The 20069-nt window shown below is 35.9% G+C and overlaps 1 protein-coding gene across 1 annotated transcript in view; it reads left to right on the top strand.

The window, feature by feature from the left end:
• The window catches only part of LOC111045263 (semaphorin-5B), a 272649-nt gene extending 253995 nt beyond the window's left edge, over positions 1 to 18654 (top strand). The window contains exons 11-16 of the mRNA XM_039427109.1: positions 1041 to 1418; positions 4009 to 4371; positions 7710 to 7877; positions 11458 to 11625; positions 11910 to 12062; positions 14976 to 18654. Of these exons, the coding sequence (XP_039283043.1) occupies positions 1041 to 1418; positions 4009 to 4371; positions 7710 to 7877; positions 11458 to 11625; positions 11910 to 12062; positions 14976 to 15367 (1622 nt within the window). The 3' untranslated portion in view covers positions 15368 to 18654. The remainder of the gene's footprint in view (positions 1 to 1040; positions 1419 to 4008; positions 4372 to 7709; positions 7878 to 11457; positions 11626 to 11909; positions 12063 to 14975) is intronic.
• The last annotated feature ends 1415 nt before the right edge of the window (positions 18655 to 20069 follow it).

Below are 20069 nucleotides of genomic sequence, written 5' to 3'. Positions count from 1 at the left end.
TACAATTTATTCAAAACTTGTTTAATTCGAGCGTTCGTAGTGCCATGTGGTCCAGTGTGTGGTATTGCTCAACAGTTCAAGTTCAATGAGAACTACAAATGAAAATTACTGAGAAATTGCGTTTTATTCAAATGCTAATGAATAATTAATGTTAAACGAAAATCCAAATTTTTGTATAGTATCACTCAGCGAATTACCATCTAGCTGTTTACCTTGTTGTCAATATTTGCAGTAGCAGAAGTCTTCGGGGTGATTTACAGCATTTACTTTGATTTTCGTTCAACAATAATTATTTTTAGTGAGAACTCTTGGAGGAATTCAAATAGATCCATTGACTATGGATTATGGAAATAAACATCTATGCTCAGGGGGCATCCATTGATTTGAAGAGGGAGATCTGGAACTTGTCAAATATCGAAATGGTCTACAATTAGAGACATAGGCGTTTATAGTGAGATCCACTTTATGATAATCTGAATCATGAAAATCAATCATTTAATGACTGACTAATAAAATATATAATTAATAATTCTCAGCAGGAATGAACAGTTAATATGACATTAGATATACCGGTATCAGCTATCCTCTATAGAAGGCAGTGACAAGGCAAAGAATCGACAACGCTTTTCTCCTTTGTTTCTGTGAGCATTATTCCTATGTTTCTCCACTGCCATTATAACGTGGACATCACTGTACAAAAGCATAAGACACACGAACAGTTGAAATTTGAGTAGAAACGGTGTTGACCCTTTTTTTGAATATAAGCAATGGAAAATACAATAACATTATAATTAGGGACTAAAAATTTTGTGAACAACTACAAGACTTGACCTATTTCTATGTGTAACCTTATCTAAAATTGGGGGAGGAATAGCACAAGCTTACCTTATTTTTTCTCTCCCTATCATTTTGATTATGTACTTATTGTATCAATCAATGAAGAATAAAGAATTCATTCAATTCAAATCAAATAATTAATTTATCCAAATCAAAGAACAAATTCAAGTGAATTTGAATTTGATATTGTGTGTTTGTTTCAGTTGCGGGTGGTTGGTCAGCCTGGAGCGCCTGGACTCCGTGCTCGCAGGTGTCTGCGACCGACGACTCGGCCGCGTCGGGAGGCGACTCAGCCGCGTCGGGAGGCGACCAATGTCTGTGCGCGACCCGTCGCTGCGACAACCCGCCAGCACTGCACGGTGGCGCACCCTGCCAGGGCATCGCGACGCGCGTCACCAACTGCACCGTGCACGGCTCGTGGACCGCCTGGTCAGCGTGGTCCGACTGCTCACAGACGTGTGGCGTCGCCGTCAAGACAAGACGTCGCGCCTGCGGCAACCCGGCACCGGCGCACGGCGGTCGTGTCTGTGTCGGCACCGATACGCTTGAGATGTACTGTCATTCTAATCCTCCCTGTCCTGGTTAGTGTTTTTCATATTTCTGTGTGAAGAGGCGTTTACATTAAGCAAGTTCTCTTGAATTCAGGTTTTTTAACGTTCGAGTTGAATGGGCGATTTTGAAAACTTGAAGTCAAGTAAACTTGACCAATGTAATCGCCCTTTTATTTTACTAGTTCATGTGATAGGGATCAAACTATAAGGAGTGTCTCACGAAAGGAATAACAGCCGAAGGCCATAGAGTCTATATGAAATTTGCAATTCAATTTAATTCAAATTTATTCTTACACACATACAAGTTAGATACAGAGATTAACAAAAATAATACACATTAAAACAAACTTTTTGTTTTAAGCCCCCCATATATCAATTCCATATTGGAAAAGTGATTGCGCATAAGCATAATAAATCTTTTTCATTATTATCATATCAGCTATTTGATTTAGTTTATAAAACTTATAAATTAGATATTTAAGCCGTCTGCACATATATTCAATATGAGTATCCCATTTTATATGATCATCCATCATTATACCCAAATATTTTAAGGATTTCACCTTTTCAATACAAGGGCAATCACAATACACATGATTTAACAAAGCGTGAGAATGCATTTGGAAAGACAAGGTTTGTACTGGTTGACCTATTTCAGTAGGAGAAAAAGTCATAAATTTAGTCTTCTTCAGGTTCATGGTGAGTACATGTCTATCAAACCATGATTTTACAATTCTCAAACCCTCATTTGCATTGTTATATACATCCCCCATGACACACCAGAAAAAACAAGAGCCGTGTCATCAGCAAATGAAATTACTCTGCAGTTAGGTATTTTCAGATTCAAAAGGTCATTAACATGAATCAAAAAGAGCAATGGTGAAAGGACTGTGCCTTGTGGAAGACCAAATACAGAAAGATTTTTCAAACTTGTTTTACCATTAATTGTCAAATATTGAGAGCGATCCATTAGATAACTCGCAAATAGATCGTTTGCTATGCCCCTAACTCCACAATTATGTAATTTTTGCAATAGTATTTTGTGTGGTATGGAATCAAACGCCTTTGCAAGGTCTAAAAAAACTGATAGTGTTTTATGCTTGGATTTGAAATTTTTATTTATGATGTTAGTTAAGTGAAGTACAGCATCAGTGGTAGACTTACCAGATTGAAACCCATATTGATTACTATGAATGAATTTTATTCTATCTAGGAAACAAACTAATCTAATTTTGATCAATTTTTCAAATATTTTTGAAAAACTACTTAAAAGACTTATAGGTCTATAATTTCCGGGTTGTGTATGATCACCAGCTTTGTGAAGAGCTATAACTTTTGCAATTTTGAACCTTTTTGGGAAGTAAGTGCCATTTTGTAAGTTAGAATATTTATTTTATCAATCTGTATTATTTTATGGCAAATAAATGAATTTGAATTTGAATTCCATTGTAGAGGGGGCCAGATGCTGATAAGCACACACTCGACCATCAGCCAAAGATCTATTCACCATCTTAGTTGAAATACCTGGACCTCCAACATCGCGGCTCGCTGCCTGTTTGAAGTGGTTCAACCAGTCTTCTTTATCTTGTCTGCGGACGAATTTGAAAACAATGGGCTTGATCTGATCCTTTCCCCTTGATGGTAATCTGTGCGCGGCACTGAGACCCTTCGAATCAATTATTGGATTCTTGATAGCAGATGATATTTTATTAAAAACTTCAAACATCGATTCATTATTTGTTTCTGGAACGCCGGTAACAATTACATTCTCTCTACGAGTATAGCCTTGCATATCGGACAGTTCACTTTTCAACTTCAAATTTTCATTTTTCAACGAGTCAACGTCTTTCTTCAAAGATTCAATTTCCTCCTTGCAACTGACAAGTTCGTTTTTAAACGAATCGAACTCATCAGACATGAATTCTATAGAGACGTTCATAGAATAAAAATCCTCTTTAAAAGTAGGAGACAGTTCATCACATATAATTTCTCTCACGACATTAGAAATAGCCTGTAAATCCAATTGTCTGTTATCAGCAGAAAGCGATTGTCTGTTATCAGCAGCCGTTGCCCTTGAGCCATCCTCGCCGGCAGTAGACAATGACTGCACTGTTGACGCAGCAGTAGATGATGACTGTACTGCCGCTGACGCAGCGATAGCCGACGATGCGCCTGACCCTGTTTTACAAGCTATGCACTTCCACTTGGCCTTATTTTCAATGGAAATTTTTCGAAAATTAGACTCTTTCATTAATTGACACAAAAAATGGCATTTTGTGTTACACGAGTTACATGTTGAAAAGTCCTGTTTAGGAGCATCCGTATCACACTTCAAACACAACATAGTTAACCGGTGAACTAAAATATATCGTAACAACAAAGGGAGCACACAAACAATCGATGCTTACTTCACGACGTCTCGAGGCGAACTGATCTTTATGGAAAAACTATTATAAATATGAATTGATTGAATAAATTTTGTTTGCTTCGGCACCTTTCTTAATAACCTCCCTTCATCTAGCATCACAAGTGTGAAGCTTATTTTTGGTGTTTTCACTCAACACGTTCAGATGAATATGTGAACTTTTCCAAGTGAATAATCTAGAAATTTTGTTTGTAGCTCCTTCGGCACCGGTCCGCGACGGCGCATGGAGCGCGTGGGGTGCCTGGGGCGAATGCTCGGCGCGCTGCGGTGGCGGTTACCGGGTGCGCACCAGGCGCTGCGACAACCCGCCACCCCAGGCGCCAGGCGGTCTAGATTGCGCCGGCTGCCACCTGGACTACGAGACGTGCAACACGGCCGCCTGCATCGACTCGAAGCGCCTGTCCAACTGGACGCCCTGGATGGCCGTCGGCAACGGCACCGAGAAGCGCGTGCGCTTCGCGTGTCGGGCGCCCACCCCGGATCCCGCGCACATCAAGATCACGCAGGCCAAGGAGGAGGAGCGTGTCTGTCAGGCCGACGGCGTTTGCCTCAGATCAGGTCAGATTTCATTTTTTTTCACCACCAAATTAGCTCCACCATATCGAGTTTGTCCCATACCAGGTCAGCTATAGTGAGGTTCACGTTATAATGGCAGTGTTTGATTGACAATGTTATTGCTATCCTTGTCTATCAATAATTAATAAATTATTAACATTCAAATTCAATTTATTTATCCTTAATGATAATTACGAAGTTTAAAACTTAAAGTTTGAACATCACTTAATAGTTATATACACAGTAGGTATTATAATTAGTAATCATATCATATATAAGGAGGGTCCCTGCAAAGTAGAAAAACCTGTGCGCAGAGGCCGAGTGTTGAAGATTTTTACATAAATTTTTAGCAAAAAAAATCTCAGATTGAAGATATACTCGAAGAAGATTTCCTTAGTATAACAATGTAAAACTTAAATATTTGATATAATAATGTGGAAAGTTCGAAAGAAGATGTGAAGTTGTGCAGAAGAAGAAGACTTGATATAAAAGCATGAAGATACAATTAATGGGAATAGAAAAAGATAAGTGCTGAGCTCAGTTAATAAGAGATATGACAGAGTTTAGATCGGTGCGGATCCAATTTCCAAAAACGTTTTTTAACATGCCCAACCGGTCTGGATGTGATGAAATACTATTAAAAATTCTATTACAATTATACATATATTGTTTTCTGCAAATGGATAGATCAGTTCGGGGACATTCTACTCTTACGCTTCGGATTTTGTATGGATTTGGGTGGGTGGTAAATGATTCTGAATTCTTATTTATGAATAGGATTTAGCTCTTGAAAAACCTGTATTAGTTTTAGTTTAAGATTTAGAAACAGTTAAGTCTCTACACCTATTGGCGAACAAGTGTTTCACTTAAGCCAGTAGTTCTTCACCTCTAGCCGTATTTTTCAGATAGTTGATATAGATATTTAGAATAATAATATTATTGTTTTTTTCTGATTGTCACATCTTTGTACTGTTTTCTGTGTTTTGGTGAAAATAATTAAATTCAACGAAGCGGTTAGCGCTATCTCTTTCTCGCTTTGCTCTGTTGCCAGATTGTCTTTCAACAATCAAGTTTGTGTTTCTTCAATGGTTCCAAATTTTCTTAACTCAATATTATTCATTACAAGTGGTAATTGAGTGGAATATTTCTAATAAAATTCAAGCCATCTAAATTCAAAATTTATATTTTTCATGTTTATTTTGCACTAAAATTTTGTAGAAAATTGTACACGTGAAATTCTAACCTTATCTTGTACTTTGTCACCTTTAAGTTTGGAAGAAAAATAGCACAAGGACTACTGAACCTTATTATTTTATCTACCAATGTTATTACATTAGTGTCATTTGCATTGTAAATAAAAATAAATAAATAAATAAAAAGATTAACAAAATATTTCATCTTAATTATGAAGTTATTGAAAAATATAATTTCTTGCTTAGTAAAATATAATTGATTATTTTAAATGAGAATGAACCCTTAATATTACATCAATAAACCTGTATCAGCTACCGTCTATAGAAGGTATTGACAAGACAGAAGATCGGCAACGTTTTTTCCCATCTTTCTCCACTGCACTGCCATTATAACGTGGACCTCACTATACCCGTAAAGTTGACACAACCATATCGAGTTTGTCTCATACCAAGTCAGCTCCGCGTGAAGTTGACCCCACCTATCAAGCCCTATTTTTGAAACATATGTCAATATTTCAGATACTGTTTTTGGTGAGATATAGTGATATATTTATCCATAATAAAACACTTGAATATTATCTGAAAATATCACCAATATTGCCACTATGACCAATTTCAAAACATAAGGTTCATTCGATAGAGCCGATTTTGGTCTTTATGTTGAACATTATAACCCTGTATACGTTTTATTTATTAGTTTGTATATTTGTTGTTATTTTTGTATTTTATTAGCCCAATTTTTGAAACATATATGTCAATATTTCAGATACTGTTTTTGGTGAGATGTAGTGATATATTTATCCATAATAAAACACTTGAATATTATCTGAAAATATCACGAGTTTATCGAAATGTGCCACTATGACCAATTTCAAAACAGAAGCTGTCATTCGATAGAGCCGATTTTGGGCTTCATGTTGAACATTATAACCCTGTATACGTTTTATTTATTAGTTTGTATATTTGTTGTTATTTTTGTATTTCATTCGTTACTGAATTGGGCCTGAAAATGCATAAGCATATATATTTTTGGACCATTTTCATGATTAACAAATGAGTCCATGAGAGAATTTGAAAGTTTTCAAGCTTGGCCAATTTCAAAAACAAAGGTGTCAATCGATAAGACAATTTCGGGCTTTCCTTCTATACCATTGTTATAATTTGGGCGGAAAAATCACGCTGTCTTGTTGCACTAGATTCCATCGTGATTTAAATGCCTGGTTTTCGTTAGTAGAGTTCCCTGGGCAATCACTGACTATCTTGTGAACTCCCCCTATGAAAACGTTCATGGTAGAGTACTAGTTTTTAGTAGAGTAGAGTGGGATAGCACTGTATGATAGTAATCTACCACTTGTCTTCCCCCACCAGCGCTTCTCACTTTACTCTACCCCTAATATGCTGATGAAAACAGTCTCGAGCTAATAGAGTAGAGTGGAGTATTGCCATTTTAAGGTTGATAAAACATTAAGACATGTTAATAAAACAAAAATAAACTTTAAAACATGTTAATAAACATTATTGACATTTTAAGGTTTAAGGTTAGTTCTGTTCATTGGACAACACACTTTACCTACTATCTCAATATTGTAGTGAAAACAGTTGCTCGACCAAGTAAGTAGAGTAGAGTTAGCTCGGTAGAGTTAGTATGCCTGTTACTCGACCACTAACTCTACTAGTGAAAACCAGGCTTTAATGACGGTCAAATACCACAAGAACCAATCAGAGAAGCGGATGATGACTTTAATTAGCACTTGATCACATTAATTTAAAGACTTATGCTCAACGCGACTCAGGTGGAGAAGAGACTCGACTCTAGTCGAGAGCATGTGTTCCCAAATGGTGACACTCAGACCAGTCGATTCTAGTCTCCGTGACTGTCACCATTTGGAAACACATGCTCTCGACTAGAGTCGAGTCTCTTCTCGACCGGAGTCGCGTAAGTGTGAGTTGAGCCTTTAGTGCAACCGGGCCATTGTGATGAAATGAAAGCATACTTTATTTGGCGGAGTTAGTACTTTTTAGTCCTCTGTACCTCTCAACCTTGGAACCGTGATTATATTATGAATGTAAGAAATTAAGTTACAGTACTGACAACTCATGATGTACTGAATATTGTGACTGATATCTGAATATTTTTGCTGTTTCCAGGACGCGTGGAGAGCGAAGACCTGTGGTCGGACTGGTCGAGTTGGTCGCCATGCTCGGTGGAGTGTGGGGGAGGGCAACAGTTCCGCGAACGCAAGTGCGAGGGTCGACCAGATGACTGCCAGGGTCCGCCCAGGGTGGCGCGAGTCTGCAACACTCACAACTGTCGAGGTAAGATTCGATTCAATACAATTCATTCAGTATCAGATGTCGAAGTATTAGTTGATACAATCAGATTTATTCAGTATCTACTGTTGAGGTAATAGTATCTTCCGTCACATGGACGGGAAGGAGCCTTTTGCATGCGAGAATGATGATTCTAGTCAAGGCGTTAGCCGAGACTAGAATTTCATTCGAGCACTGCGAAAGACACTCACGTCCAAGTAACGTACACTATTTTTTGTCATAATAATCTAAAGAAGAATAATTGAGCAATAGAAAACATTACCTGCTTGTGCTGAAGTTACTACATGCATTCTATAAACATAACCTAGTTTACAAATTCCGAATCAGTAATTTTTGTAGAAGTTGACAAAACTTCCACCTGGAGCGCTGAAGATGGTTTTTGTAGCAGTTTTGCTGTTTCTATTTCGGAACTAGGAAACATACTCAACTGTAAAGAAAACATATGGTTTCATTACAGTAGAGTTTGCTGTAATGAGAATCATATGTTCATTTGTTCTTCAAACAGCTGTTTACCGGCTTCATTTCATGCATGGAAAACAGCTAAGATGAATGACTATGACAAAAAAGTCAATACAATCACTTCCTCCGTGAACAAAGCCATAGTGCATTCTGGTGACGTCAGCACAGGTAGGTCTCCTACACCAGTAAGAATTTGTTGATTTCAGCTGATATATATCAGCTAGTGTTTTTATTGGTGTAGGAGCCTACATGTATGTTTGACACTACGAGTATGTTTCCTAGTTCCGAAATAGGAACAAAAAAAATGCTACAAAAACCATCTACCTGTGCTGACGTCACCAGAATGCACTATGGCTTTGTTTACGGAGGTAGTGATGCAATACAGTTCATTCAGTATCTACATACAGAAGAGATACACTGGCCTTCGCTCGACAAAAGTCGAACGAAGGCGAGCGCTGGAAACCCACCCATCCACACTCTTGCGCTGGTCGTCATTTGTACGTATTGGCCAATAGTGTGGATGCGGCATTAGAGGATATATGTTTAGAACATTTGCTGCATTAGAACAAACTACATGAGTCATTTATGATCCAAAGCTCCACTCAGAGAATAGTGTCTACTCATTTAGGTATCTATTGGGTAAAAGAAAGGAGATTGGGCCGCGCTACCTGTGCACTGGGCTATTGTCCCAAAAAGGTGCATCCTCTAACTCTCGACTAGCATACTTTATTGTCCTCTGATTCCGCTTCATTACTCTCATTAGTGGCCCCGTGTGCTTTCTTGAAGGCAATCCTATCTGGTAGCACCATTTATCTATTACTTTGCACCTTACATCTGTTACTTGTATTTTCTCCAATTATTGAATGTAAATCAGTGATCAAGTACTTGTAATTATTGTATTATTCCCAATGGTTCATTTGATGAAACTCAACTTGTTCACAAGCTTGTATACAGACTAACTTGAGTTACATACAATTCGATACTAATTGAACGTGCGATTTTTTGACGTCCTTTCAAATTCTATTAGATTGAACACAACTTGACAAACATATGATGTGTATCATGTGTATGTCAAGTCCAATTGAAACTCGTAGAATTTAATTTATCAGGACGGCTAACAAATGTACGCTCAAAAATCGATGTGGGCTTTACACACCACGTACGTTTGACTAAATTTGTACTTGTCATCGATAGTAATGTGTGTGTTTATCCAATCACTGTATGCTACCACTCGTTTACAGCTGTAAGTGCCTTTAAGTAACCACACTGGTTCACCAATATATTTCTTGGAGTGAAAACCTTAACAATAGACCACGAAAATGTCGAAATTCAATAACAATAGGTGACCACTGAAGGGTCTCTAGAACTTCTACCTACCTGTCCATCCATTGTTTTCGGCGGCCCAGTCTCATTTATTTAACCCTATTTATTGGATACATCAAACAAATACAATAATCAGAAAGGCTATCTCCAACACTTCTATTTCTTAAATTTTGTCACAAATATAGTCAAACTATCATGTAGGTTATCGAATCAATTCTTTATTTGTCATACAATCCATATTATTTACTTTATTTGTAATACCATACAATCTTCAAAACAAAAATACTATTGAAATATTCAATTCAAATATAAACATGAAATAAATATATTTTTCACAACATACCTCTACAGGCGTTGTCAGTAAAACCAGAGGTTTGGTTAAACCAGAGGTCATAAACTCAATTAATTATTCTTTTATTCATTATTTAAATATTACATTAATGGGATAAGGTTATGTCTATATGAATTTCCATAAACAAATTATCAAATCAATTCATCTTTATCCACTTCAATCAATCAATAATTTTATTCAATTCAATACAATATACATAAAAGAAATCAAAATACAAAAAATCACAATCAAAAATAAGTGTAGTCTAATAAAATACAAAAACAGGCTTCATGGTGTCGTGTGCTGAAAAGAAAGAAAGGAGGAAAAATACCTAACCAACTATGGTTTCCCATGTAATAGGCAGGTAGAGGGTATACAAGTATGGAATGAAGGGTGAAGAGGAGTGGAAAAGGAAGAATAAGAGAAGAAAATAGGAAAAAAGAGAGAAAAAATATGAGCAAAAATTGTAAGCGAGTCCACTTTCAACAAATGTATCTAAAAGAAATGGCCTTGCAAACAGTAGTTGAGCAGAAATCTCGATACTCATAAGTCGATATGGAAGAAAAAGTTACTGTTGGTCCATGCTTAATTTAACTTTCTCTTCCATATCCACGTATGAGTCTCAAGATTTCTTCTCCAACAAGGTACTGTTTGCAAGGCCATTTCTTTTAGATACATTTGTTGAAAGTGGACTCGCTTACAATTTTTGCTCATATTTTTTCTCTCTTTTTTCCTATTTTCTTCTCTTATTCTTCCTTTTCCACTCCTCTTCACCCTTCATTCCATACTTGTATACCCTCTACCTGCCTATTACATGGGAAACCATAGTTGGTTAGGTATTTTTCCTCCTTTCTTTCTTTTCAGCACACGACACCATGAAGCCTGTTTTTGTATTTTATTAGACTACACTTATTTTTGATTGTGATTTTTTGTATTTTGATTTCTTTTATGTATATTGTATTAAATTGAATAAAATTATTGATCGATTGAAGTGGATAAAGATGAAATGATTTGATAATTTGTTTATAGCAATTCATATAGACATAACCTTATCACATTAATTTATTAATAAAAATAATAATGAATGAAAGAATAATTAATTGAGTTTGTGACCTCTGGTTTTACTGACAACGCCTGTAGAGGTATGTAGTGAAAAATATATTTATTTCATGTTTATATATTTTGAATAGAGTATTTTAATGGTATTTTTTGTTTGTGGACTCGCTTACAATTTTTGCTCATTTTTTTCTCTCTTTTTTCCTATCTTCTTCTCTTATTCAGCACCTTTCCGCTCCTCTTCACTCTTCCTTCCTTACTTTTATACCCTCTACATGGGAAACCATAGTACCACTTCAGTTTAGAATCTTATGAAACATAAACAAAAATAAATCACATTATTAATCACCAATTCGAATATAGTGTGTAATTAGAGTGTCATTGGTTCTGTTGTAGGTGAATGGAGTTGCTGGGCGGAATGGTCCAAGTGTTCGGTGTCGTGTGGCATTGGCATGAGGCAGCGCACACGTCACTGCATGGCGGTCAACAACAAGGATCAAGATGGCACCGGCTGTGAGGGCCCCTCGGTTGGCACCGACATCTGCGAAATGCCCACTTGCCAATGTAACTACTCATTCAATTATTCAGTATCACTACAGAGAAAAGATAGCATGAGAAAAAAATGCCACGAGAACCAATAAGAAAAGCCTTATTTTCTGATTTGTTCTCGTGGATTTAATCATAGTTAAAATTGATCAGGCTTTTGTGCAACCTGGCCTTAGCCTTCTCTCTACTGTGTTGGTATGAAACATTAATAGAACATCATTTTTCACATGTATTAGTCGAAAGCTTACAAAAACTTGGGAGTATTTTTGTCATCTGTTGACATTTTTGATGATTGTTGACAGCTCTCCAAGGTTGGGACAACTGGTCACCATGGACACCATGTGACTCCGGCCAACAGGAGCACAGAACCAGGCAATGTCTGGCCTTGAATCCGGGTCCAGAGCTGTGTCAAGGCCATTCTAGAGAATCGAGAATGTGTCTGGAAATGTCGAATGGTGAGTGGTTATTGCTTCATCTCTCATCCAGTAATATTTCTTCGTAGATAAGTGAAAATAATAACTATATTATTATATACAGTCGAACCTTTCTATAACGAACCTCCACTTAACGAAATCCTCTACACAACGAATTTTTACCTGGTCCCATAACATTTTAGAGTTTTGGCTGCTTATTTACCTCTTTTTAACGAATTTCGGACCTCTCAACAACAAAATTTTTTCTTGACTTAAACATACAAAATGTAGTGTGTATAGGAAGTAGACGGCTATTTTCAAGGAATTGTTTTGTTTCGGCAGAAAGGTCAATAGACTAAAAATAATGGCAATTCAGGTAGGAAGAAAATAGGATGGTAGACAGTCAATAGAGGGTGAAACACAAGTCGGGAATTGAATTCCAAGAACTTGTCATTATTGTAGATCAGGCAGGTGAACGACTGGGCTTTCCCATTCTTTCTTTTGTCACACATTTCATTTCTTTGAACTGACTATGATGATGATGATGATGGCTGTGACAAACCTTAGGAGAAGAATCCGTCAGATCAAGAAGTTATAGAGGCTTTCAAAATTATCAGGCAAGGATTAAAATTGATAAATATTGTACCAGACATGTCTGTTTTAATAGATGTGAGTCGTTTATCGAACATGATGTTTTATTCAAATGCAAAATTCAACCGAAAATTACTCACTTTTCCTAATATAAAACATTAAAAAATTGGAAAGTTGAGTTATTATAGTATTACAGTGAAGTTATTGAGAAGATAACCGTATTTTGCGTTCCATCTAATATTAGTGTAAAAAGTTGAAAAATATTGATACAGAGTTTGTACTTTGATTAAACTCTACTAATAGTACAAATCAAGCTTTCTGGAAATAAATTGATGAGTTTACTTACTTATTACATTCTATAAATATTTAAAAAAAACATGTTTTGTCAAACAGCATGAATTTTCAAATTTCCATATCAATATTGGCTTAATAGGTACCCTACCGTTCACAATGATATGTTTTATGTACCATATTCATTCATTTACCGCCGTGATACGATATTATAAGATCCCTAGGATCGTGGCAGTTTTCTTGACAACCTCTCAATAACGAATACCTCTCTGCAGCGATTTTTTTCTCGGGATAATCGACTTCGTTATACAGAGGTTTGACTGTACTCAATCTTATTTCTAGGGCTACTATAAGTTTTTTTTTACTATTGTCAATACTATAACTATATAGTCTGGAGACTAATGAGCTAATTTTTTCTACCTTAACATACTACTTGAAAATTTTAACAGCGAATATCTCATTAGAAATAATTCTTACTGATATTGTTTATTTAATTAATATGTACACTTGTTGACTGCACTATAGAAGCTAGATTCACTCAATCACTGCTCTGCTCTTTCACTGGACACTACTTGAACAAGCACTACACTAGTTCAAACGGTTTCCTCCTTTTGAGCCTCCGCACCAACCCTCCATTGTCTAGCAGCTGGATCGCCTCAACGTTGTCGTGTTGGTGGAGTCGCCCTTGTGCCTCTCCGCAACTAAAAGTATTGAAACACAAATAGATAATATATCAATGATATATATTCTATTGTGTTTCTATATTTCTAAAATCCGTAGCTGGACTACGAAGACTTGGTATTTCTTAGGGCCGTTTGCATACTGCATAGTTTGGAAGGAACTCAGTTTAAACTAGATAAAATCAATATTATAGTAATAGCCATTTGTTTAAGGGTCGCTTTCTCCAAAAAAGTTAAACTCAAATTCCAGTTTAAACAGTCAGCTGACTCAATTGAAAAGCATTATAATAGATGCAGCCATACATTGATTAAACGGGCCTACTAGTTGAACCAACTTTGGAGAAAGCGGCCCTTATACGGAAATATATCAGCTGTTGGTTTAAACCTGGATTGATACACATTGAAATTAATGCACAGTTAAATTCATATTTAATTTTTTTTTGAATTGAAAAACTACAAGACTTATAGTATTTACAACCTATTTCCGAGTATGTGTTATCTAAATTTGGGAGAGGAATAGCACAAGGTTACCGAATTTTTCCTCTCCCTATCATTCTAATAATGTACTTATTGTATAAATGAATGCGGCTAAACCTTCATGTGATCGTAGATTAGTGTTGAACGTAGATGCGGCCCAAAGTTTCATCTGTTAAAATGTTATTCATTCTCAGTTTAAACCATCAGCTAATTCAATTCAGTTTAAGTTTCATTGTGTGAACGGGACTTCACTGACTGGTGCCCGGTTACAGAGTCGTCACATAAAGTTAAAAACAGACATTCAACTCACTGTATTTATATTTTCAATATTTTTGAAAAACGCCCGATTAGACACATGTTTCTGTTGCACAGTCGTATGTCTTCAATAGCTAAAAACTGTCAATCAAGTTAGGGGCCCGAAGTCGTGCTGTTAAATCCACTATCTACTCGCGCCAAATACATTTTAGAGGTGGTGATAGCTTTTTTTGAAAGATGTGTACGAAAAACCATCTGTATATAAGTAAATTATTTTTTCTCTCTCTATGTTTTTTAAGTTGTTTATAACATCCAAATCGCTAAATATGGTGATAAATTTCGCCAAAAGCCAAGAGTCGCCATATTGTTTATAAATTTTATGTGAGGTCTGTTCACAGTGATGTCGATTGAAACTTTGCCCGATGCCAAGACATTGGTTGGATAGAATTTCATGTACGGGAAAAAGTGAATAGAGCTGCAGTGTGACTTATGTATGATACTAATTCGAGATATAGCTAAATGGGCTTCCGCAAATGACTGTGCAACGATCAACCATTTATGTGAGTGATTTAAAACTATGTCTCACATAGCTATGTTTGATTTTATGTAACGACTCTGCAACCGGGCATGAATATTTATGTTGAATTTGTGTTTTGCTCAGATCTGTCACCAATGAACGCGCAGTCGACAGTTGACAGTCGGAGCCGCGACGGCCTGTCGACGTTCTCGATAGTGGTGCTGTGCCTGATCTGCCTGATGGCAGGGGGCGGCATGGCGCTCGGCGGCTGCTACTGGTGGCAGCAGCGTCGGAAACCCTCTCTGCCCGGCTCGCCGCACTACATCTCGTCTAAGCAGAACCCCTACGTCACAGTTCCGCTCAAGGAGGTGCACTCGCCCAAGCGGACGCCATCATTCTCTGCGAAACCCGCCAACGGCACGCCGAAGTTGTTCGCCAAGCAGCCGGGTGACTACGAGACGGCCACTATCAAGCGGAACAGTCACAGTATGAATGGGCACATCAGGGCTGATCTGGAACAGGACAAGTTCTTCTGAGACCACCTCGCTGAAATGGGACTCTGGTGGCCGAAACTGGGGGTTCTTACTGGAATGGAACTTTGGTGGCTTGTCACAATCGAAAGTTCGTTCTATTATAAATCGGTAATCATCCAATCAATCGATTAATATCGGAATCAATAGATTTATTATGAGACTTGGTGGCTGGTCACGTTCCATTATAAATTGATAATCATCCAATCAATCGATTAATATCGGAATCAATAGATTTGTTATGAGACTTGGTGGCTGGTCACAATCGAAAGTTTGTTCTATTATCAATCGATTAATATCGAATCAATCGATTCATAATGAGACTTAGTGGCTGGTCATAATCGAAGATCGAATGTGAAAACTATGTTTTCACCATAGATAAACAATAGCGTAAGTAGATATCCCATGGTATAGGGCGCTTATGATGTAACTTTTACTGTTAACTCAAGCAGATTATAGTCGATTACTGTCGATTATTGTCGATTTTTACTGTTTTGTTGAGATGAGAGTGTATGAACGGCACAGTATGAGAGACTACCAGCGTCACACACCTTTTTGAGAAAGAAATACGTGGACTATCGGCTTGAGTTAACATTGAAAATTGCGACATAAACGCCCTATACCACGGGATATCTACTCATGCTATTGTTTCTCTGTGATGATACTTAGCTGTTTTATAAACGGGGAACATAGAGACCATTTATCGACCATCAGTTGCCATGAAGCTATTTTTTATTGAGGGGCTACTAAAAACAAACAGTTCTGGTTTTACTGGCCGCCATTAGAAACTGACCGCTGCTGGAGTGAAAAGTACGTTCTCCTATAGACAAAAAAATTAAGCAGTGAGTTGAAAAGGTAAGTTCTGGCCACCAGTAACATACTGCCTCCATTTTCCCCGTCTATACGCCACTTTACCTTGAACGTACACCAGTTGAGTGAAGTGAGTATAATTTGTGATAATTTTTGAGATTCCATTTGTTGCAAACGAAATTCCATGATTATTTGTGTTGGAACAGTATTGTTGAGTTGAGATGGGTCCACTTTTACATTGTTGTGTTCATTAAATTGAAGATTAGCGTGAAATCTTTTTACAGGCATAGAGAGAGCTAATTTGAAAGTACATGAAAATCTTTATTTTCCCATTAAACTGAACAGCATATTTAGCAGACTTTGGAGAAAGTAAGACTTATATTGAGACTAGTCTATTTTTTATAGTAGAAGTCTGTTTTGGCGAGTAGATGCATGAAAATGGCATTATAAAAGTAGAAGATTATTTTGGCTTTCATCAATAATAAAATATTATCATAGAGAAACAATAGCGTACGTAGATATCCCATGGTATTGGGCGTTTATGTCGCAACTATTACTGTTAACTCAAGTCAATTATTGTCGATTTTTACTGTTTTGTTGGGGTGAGAGTGTAACAACGGCACAATATGAGAGACTGCCAGCGTCACACAGCTTCACGGCAAAGAACTATTTGGACTATCGGCTTGAGTTAACATTGAAAATTGCGACATAAACACCCCTATACCATATCTACTTATGCTATTGTTTCTCTATGATATTATTTAGATGTTGGTTGTCTTTTTACGTTGTACGATTTTATTTCGTATTTATGTTTTCGTTCATATTATTATGCATTCGTATTATCATGTCTAGTTGTCTTTTGTAGATATGTGCAATTAAAGCTTCTCTGATTCCCAACGTTGAATACAGAGATTAAAAAATAGCATATCTCAAATTATAATGAGAATCGAAGTTTTATTGAGTAGGTATTTGGTAATGACTGCCTGTAAAGGAAACTATGGAGTACAATCAAGATAATTTGTTGGTTAGATGAGATCTAACCATGGATATAATTGTGAGAATGAGTGATTGCTATAAAAAGTATGCATAGTACCTAGATTAATACTGGAGTGCCTTTTTTCAAGTAGAACTTTGTTAGCTGTAGATTTGATGGAATTGACTGACACGAGTTGAATTATGATTTTATAATTGAGATAAGATATAATAATGAAATATTATAAACATATCTATAATATTGTGGTATAAAATAAATACGGTGCAACCCATCTATTCCAAATTGACATAATTATGATTAACCAATAACGTATTAATATATTAGTAATTTCCTCTGCTTTTAATACATCTTTTCGAGGTACAGCGATTATGTTGCTTTGTATCTCGCTATGTTTTATGGTATTAATATTAAATGGACATTGAGTTTATTCATAAAACTCCATGAAGTTGTTTACAAAGTAGTTGATGCAGTTTTTCAATTTAATTATAATGAGAAAGAAATTTTCTAAAGATTGATTTTTTTTATAAATTCCACTGCAAGACCATTTAGCATTTATTGGATGAATTTATTTTGATTCTATTTCATTCATCTATTCAGCATTCCAAAGCATACTAATTTTTTTCAAGGAGAAATTTGTAATAAGCTGAGAAAATTGCCTTTATAAGATCATCTTATCACTTGTAAAATTAAATTGTGATAAATTTTATATAGTAGTAAAAATGTGTAATGTAGCCTAGGTAGAACAAACTCAAATTACCGAATATATTATGTAATTATCATTATTATTGAAATTCAATATGATGAATACAGTCCGTTCAACTTTAGGATTTACAATCATTATCATAACTATAATAAGGTTTAAATAATGATCATCGTATAATCGTTATTCTAGGTTTAGCTATTAAAATCAATAATCATTAATTGGAGAACATTATCCAATCATTTAAGTACTGCTAGTCGTAACACCATTTCCTCTTTAGAATTTGAACAAATCCCGTAATACTTAAGAATCGTGAAATCAATTCTATATTATTTCTTTTCTTGTAAATAGTGTTCAATCCATGTCTCATTATTTGATTTTGGATCATGTAAGCTTATGAATGACGATAACAACTTAGAATCATACTCATTCATTAATACCCGTAATAACAATTTTTAATTGTATGCAAGCAATCGATGATGGTTGTGAATGACAAATATTTCTTTTGTAACTCGTCATAAATAGTAACTGACTGAATTCAGGTCATTGAAAATAAAATTTAAATTAGTGCCATTTGAGAAGAAAAAAGATTTGATGAAATGTATTATTGATGTGTTTGACACTTCAATTTTTGTTGCACATAGTTATTTATGTTCTGATTAATTCACAGAACGATTGTTATTAACTCATATTGAGTTTTGTATATACTCTCTAATTGATACATTACTATCTTTATATGAAAATTATTGTAAACTATATTTTTTAATAAATTGTTTTTTTTAGAATTCATTGCTTGTATGAGATTATTTTTATCATGCTTTGTCATTGCAGTGGGTACGACAGAATGAAATGCATTACAATATATTATTTCCTGATCATATTCATATGATTCGTAATTGTATTAATAAATAAATATTGCATTTGCAGCTGGCCTTACATTAGGTGCCATTTGTAGAAGTTGCACTTTGCACAATTGAGAGAATCGTTAACAACCCAGAAAAGTTGGTTTCATTATCTTGTTACAACGGTTTTAATAACTCACTTTCCTTTCTGTCTGTCATGATGATAATGATTATCATGATTATGATTATTGTAATCATTAAAATTTTGCAACAATTGATCATTTGATAATGAGATTTGTGGGGAATGTCTGTAACACAATTTTTGACATTGCTGCTCAAAGTAGCAAACTACTAGTTGGGAGGTCAACATAGCAAAAGTACGCATCTCTAAGCCGTCTGTTAAAGGTGTGCAACCGCTAAGTTGACACTTTTTGCAGATTTGGAAATGTCACACTCCACATTGGAGCTGCAAAGTAAAAAATTGTGTTTAAAACATTCCCTACAATTTCCTTTGTCAATAATTGGCCTGTTGTTGCAAAACTGAGGATTTAACACTCAGTACTAAGACAGCTGCGTAAAATTGTGGAATTATACAATATTATAGAAGTTAATGCTCTATAAGCTCATCAGATCGGATTTTTCCAACGATTTAAAAAAGTTTTAAGAGTAAAATCGCTTCTCGGTGGTTCAGAACCCACCTTCAAGTGTAGGTTCATTTATCTCTCATTGCCATCCACTTCGTTATAACCATCGTGAAAAAGGAGAAGAAGAAGAAGAAGAAGAAGAAGAAGAAGAAGAAGAAGAAGAAGAAGAAGAAGAAGAAGAAGAAGAAGAAGAAGAAGAAGAAGAAGAAGATAGAGAAGAATAAGAAGATGAAGAAGAAGGAGAAGAAGAAGAAAGAGAAGAAGAAGAAAGAGAAGAAGAAGATGAAGAAGAAGCTTTGAACTTTAAATGAGAATATCTCCTGAACGGTAAGGAATTTTGCAGATATGATTCCAGATTCGTGTTTCTCGCATCAAATACCATAAGATCACGAAGTTTGAGCAATTTTTATTTTTCACAAAAAAGTGATGTAGGTAGCCTAATCTATGGACTACCACCCATCGTGAAACACACAAACAAAAAGTATCTCAGATTTGGCACCACCAGCTACTATAAAGGGTGAGTTATGAATCTGCAAACAGGAAATTTTCAAATGGTCATATCTCCTGAACGGTGAGGAATTTTGCAAATATATTCCAGATTCCTGTTTCACGCATCAAATACCATAAGATCACGAAGTTTGAGCGATTTTTATTTTTTAAAAATCAATGACAAAATCCATCGTGCAAACAGCGAGAGAAAGAAGTATCTCGGATTGGA

The sequence above is a fragment of the Nilaparvata lugens genome, chromosome 4 (genome assembly GCF_014356525.2).
Source record: "Nilaparvata lugens isolate BPH chromosome 4, ASM1435652v1, whole genome shotgun sequence".
NCBI lineage: Eukaryota > Metazoa > Arthropoda > Insecta > Hemiptera > Delphacidae > Nilaparvata > Nilaparvata lugens.
This window is presented reverse-complemented; position numbering and strand designations above follow the sequence as displayed.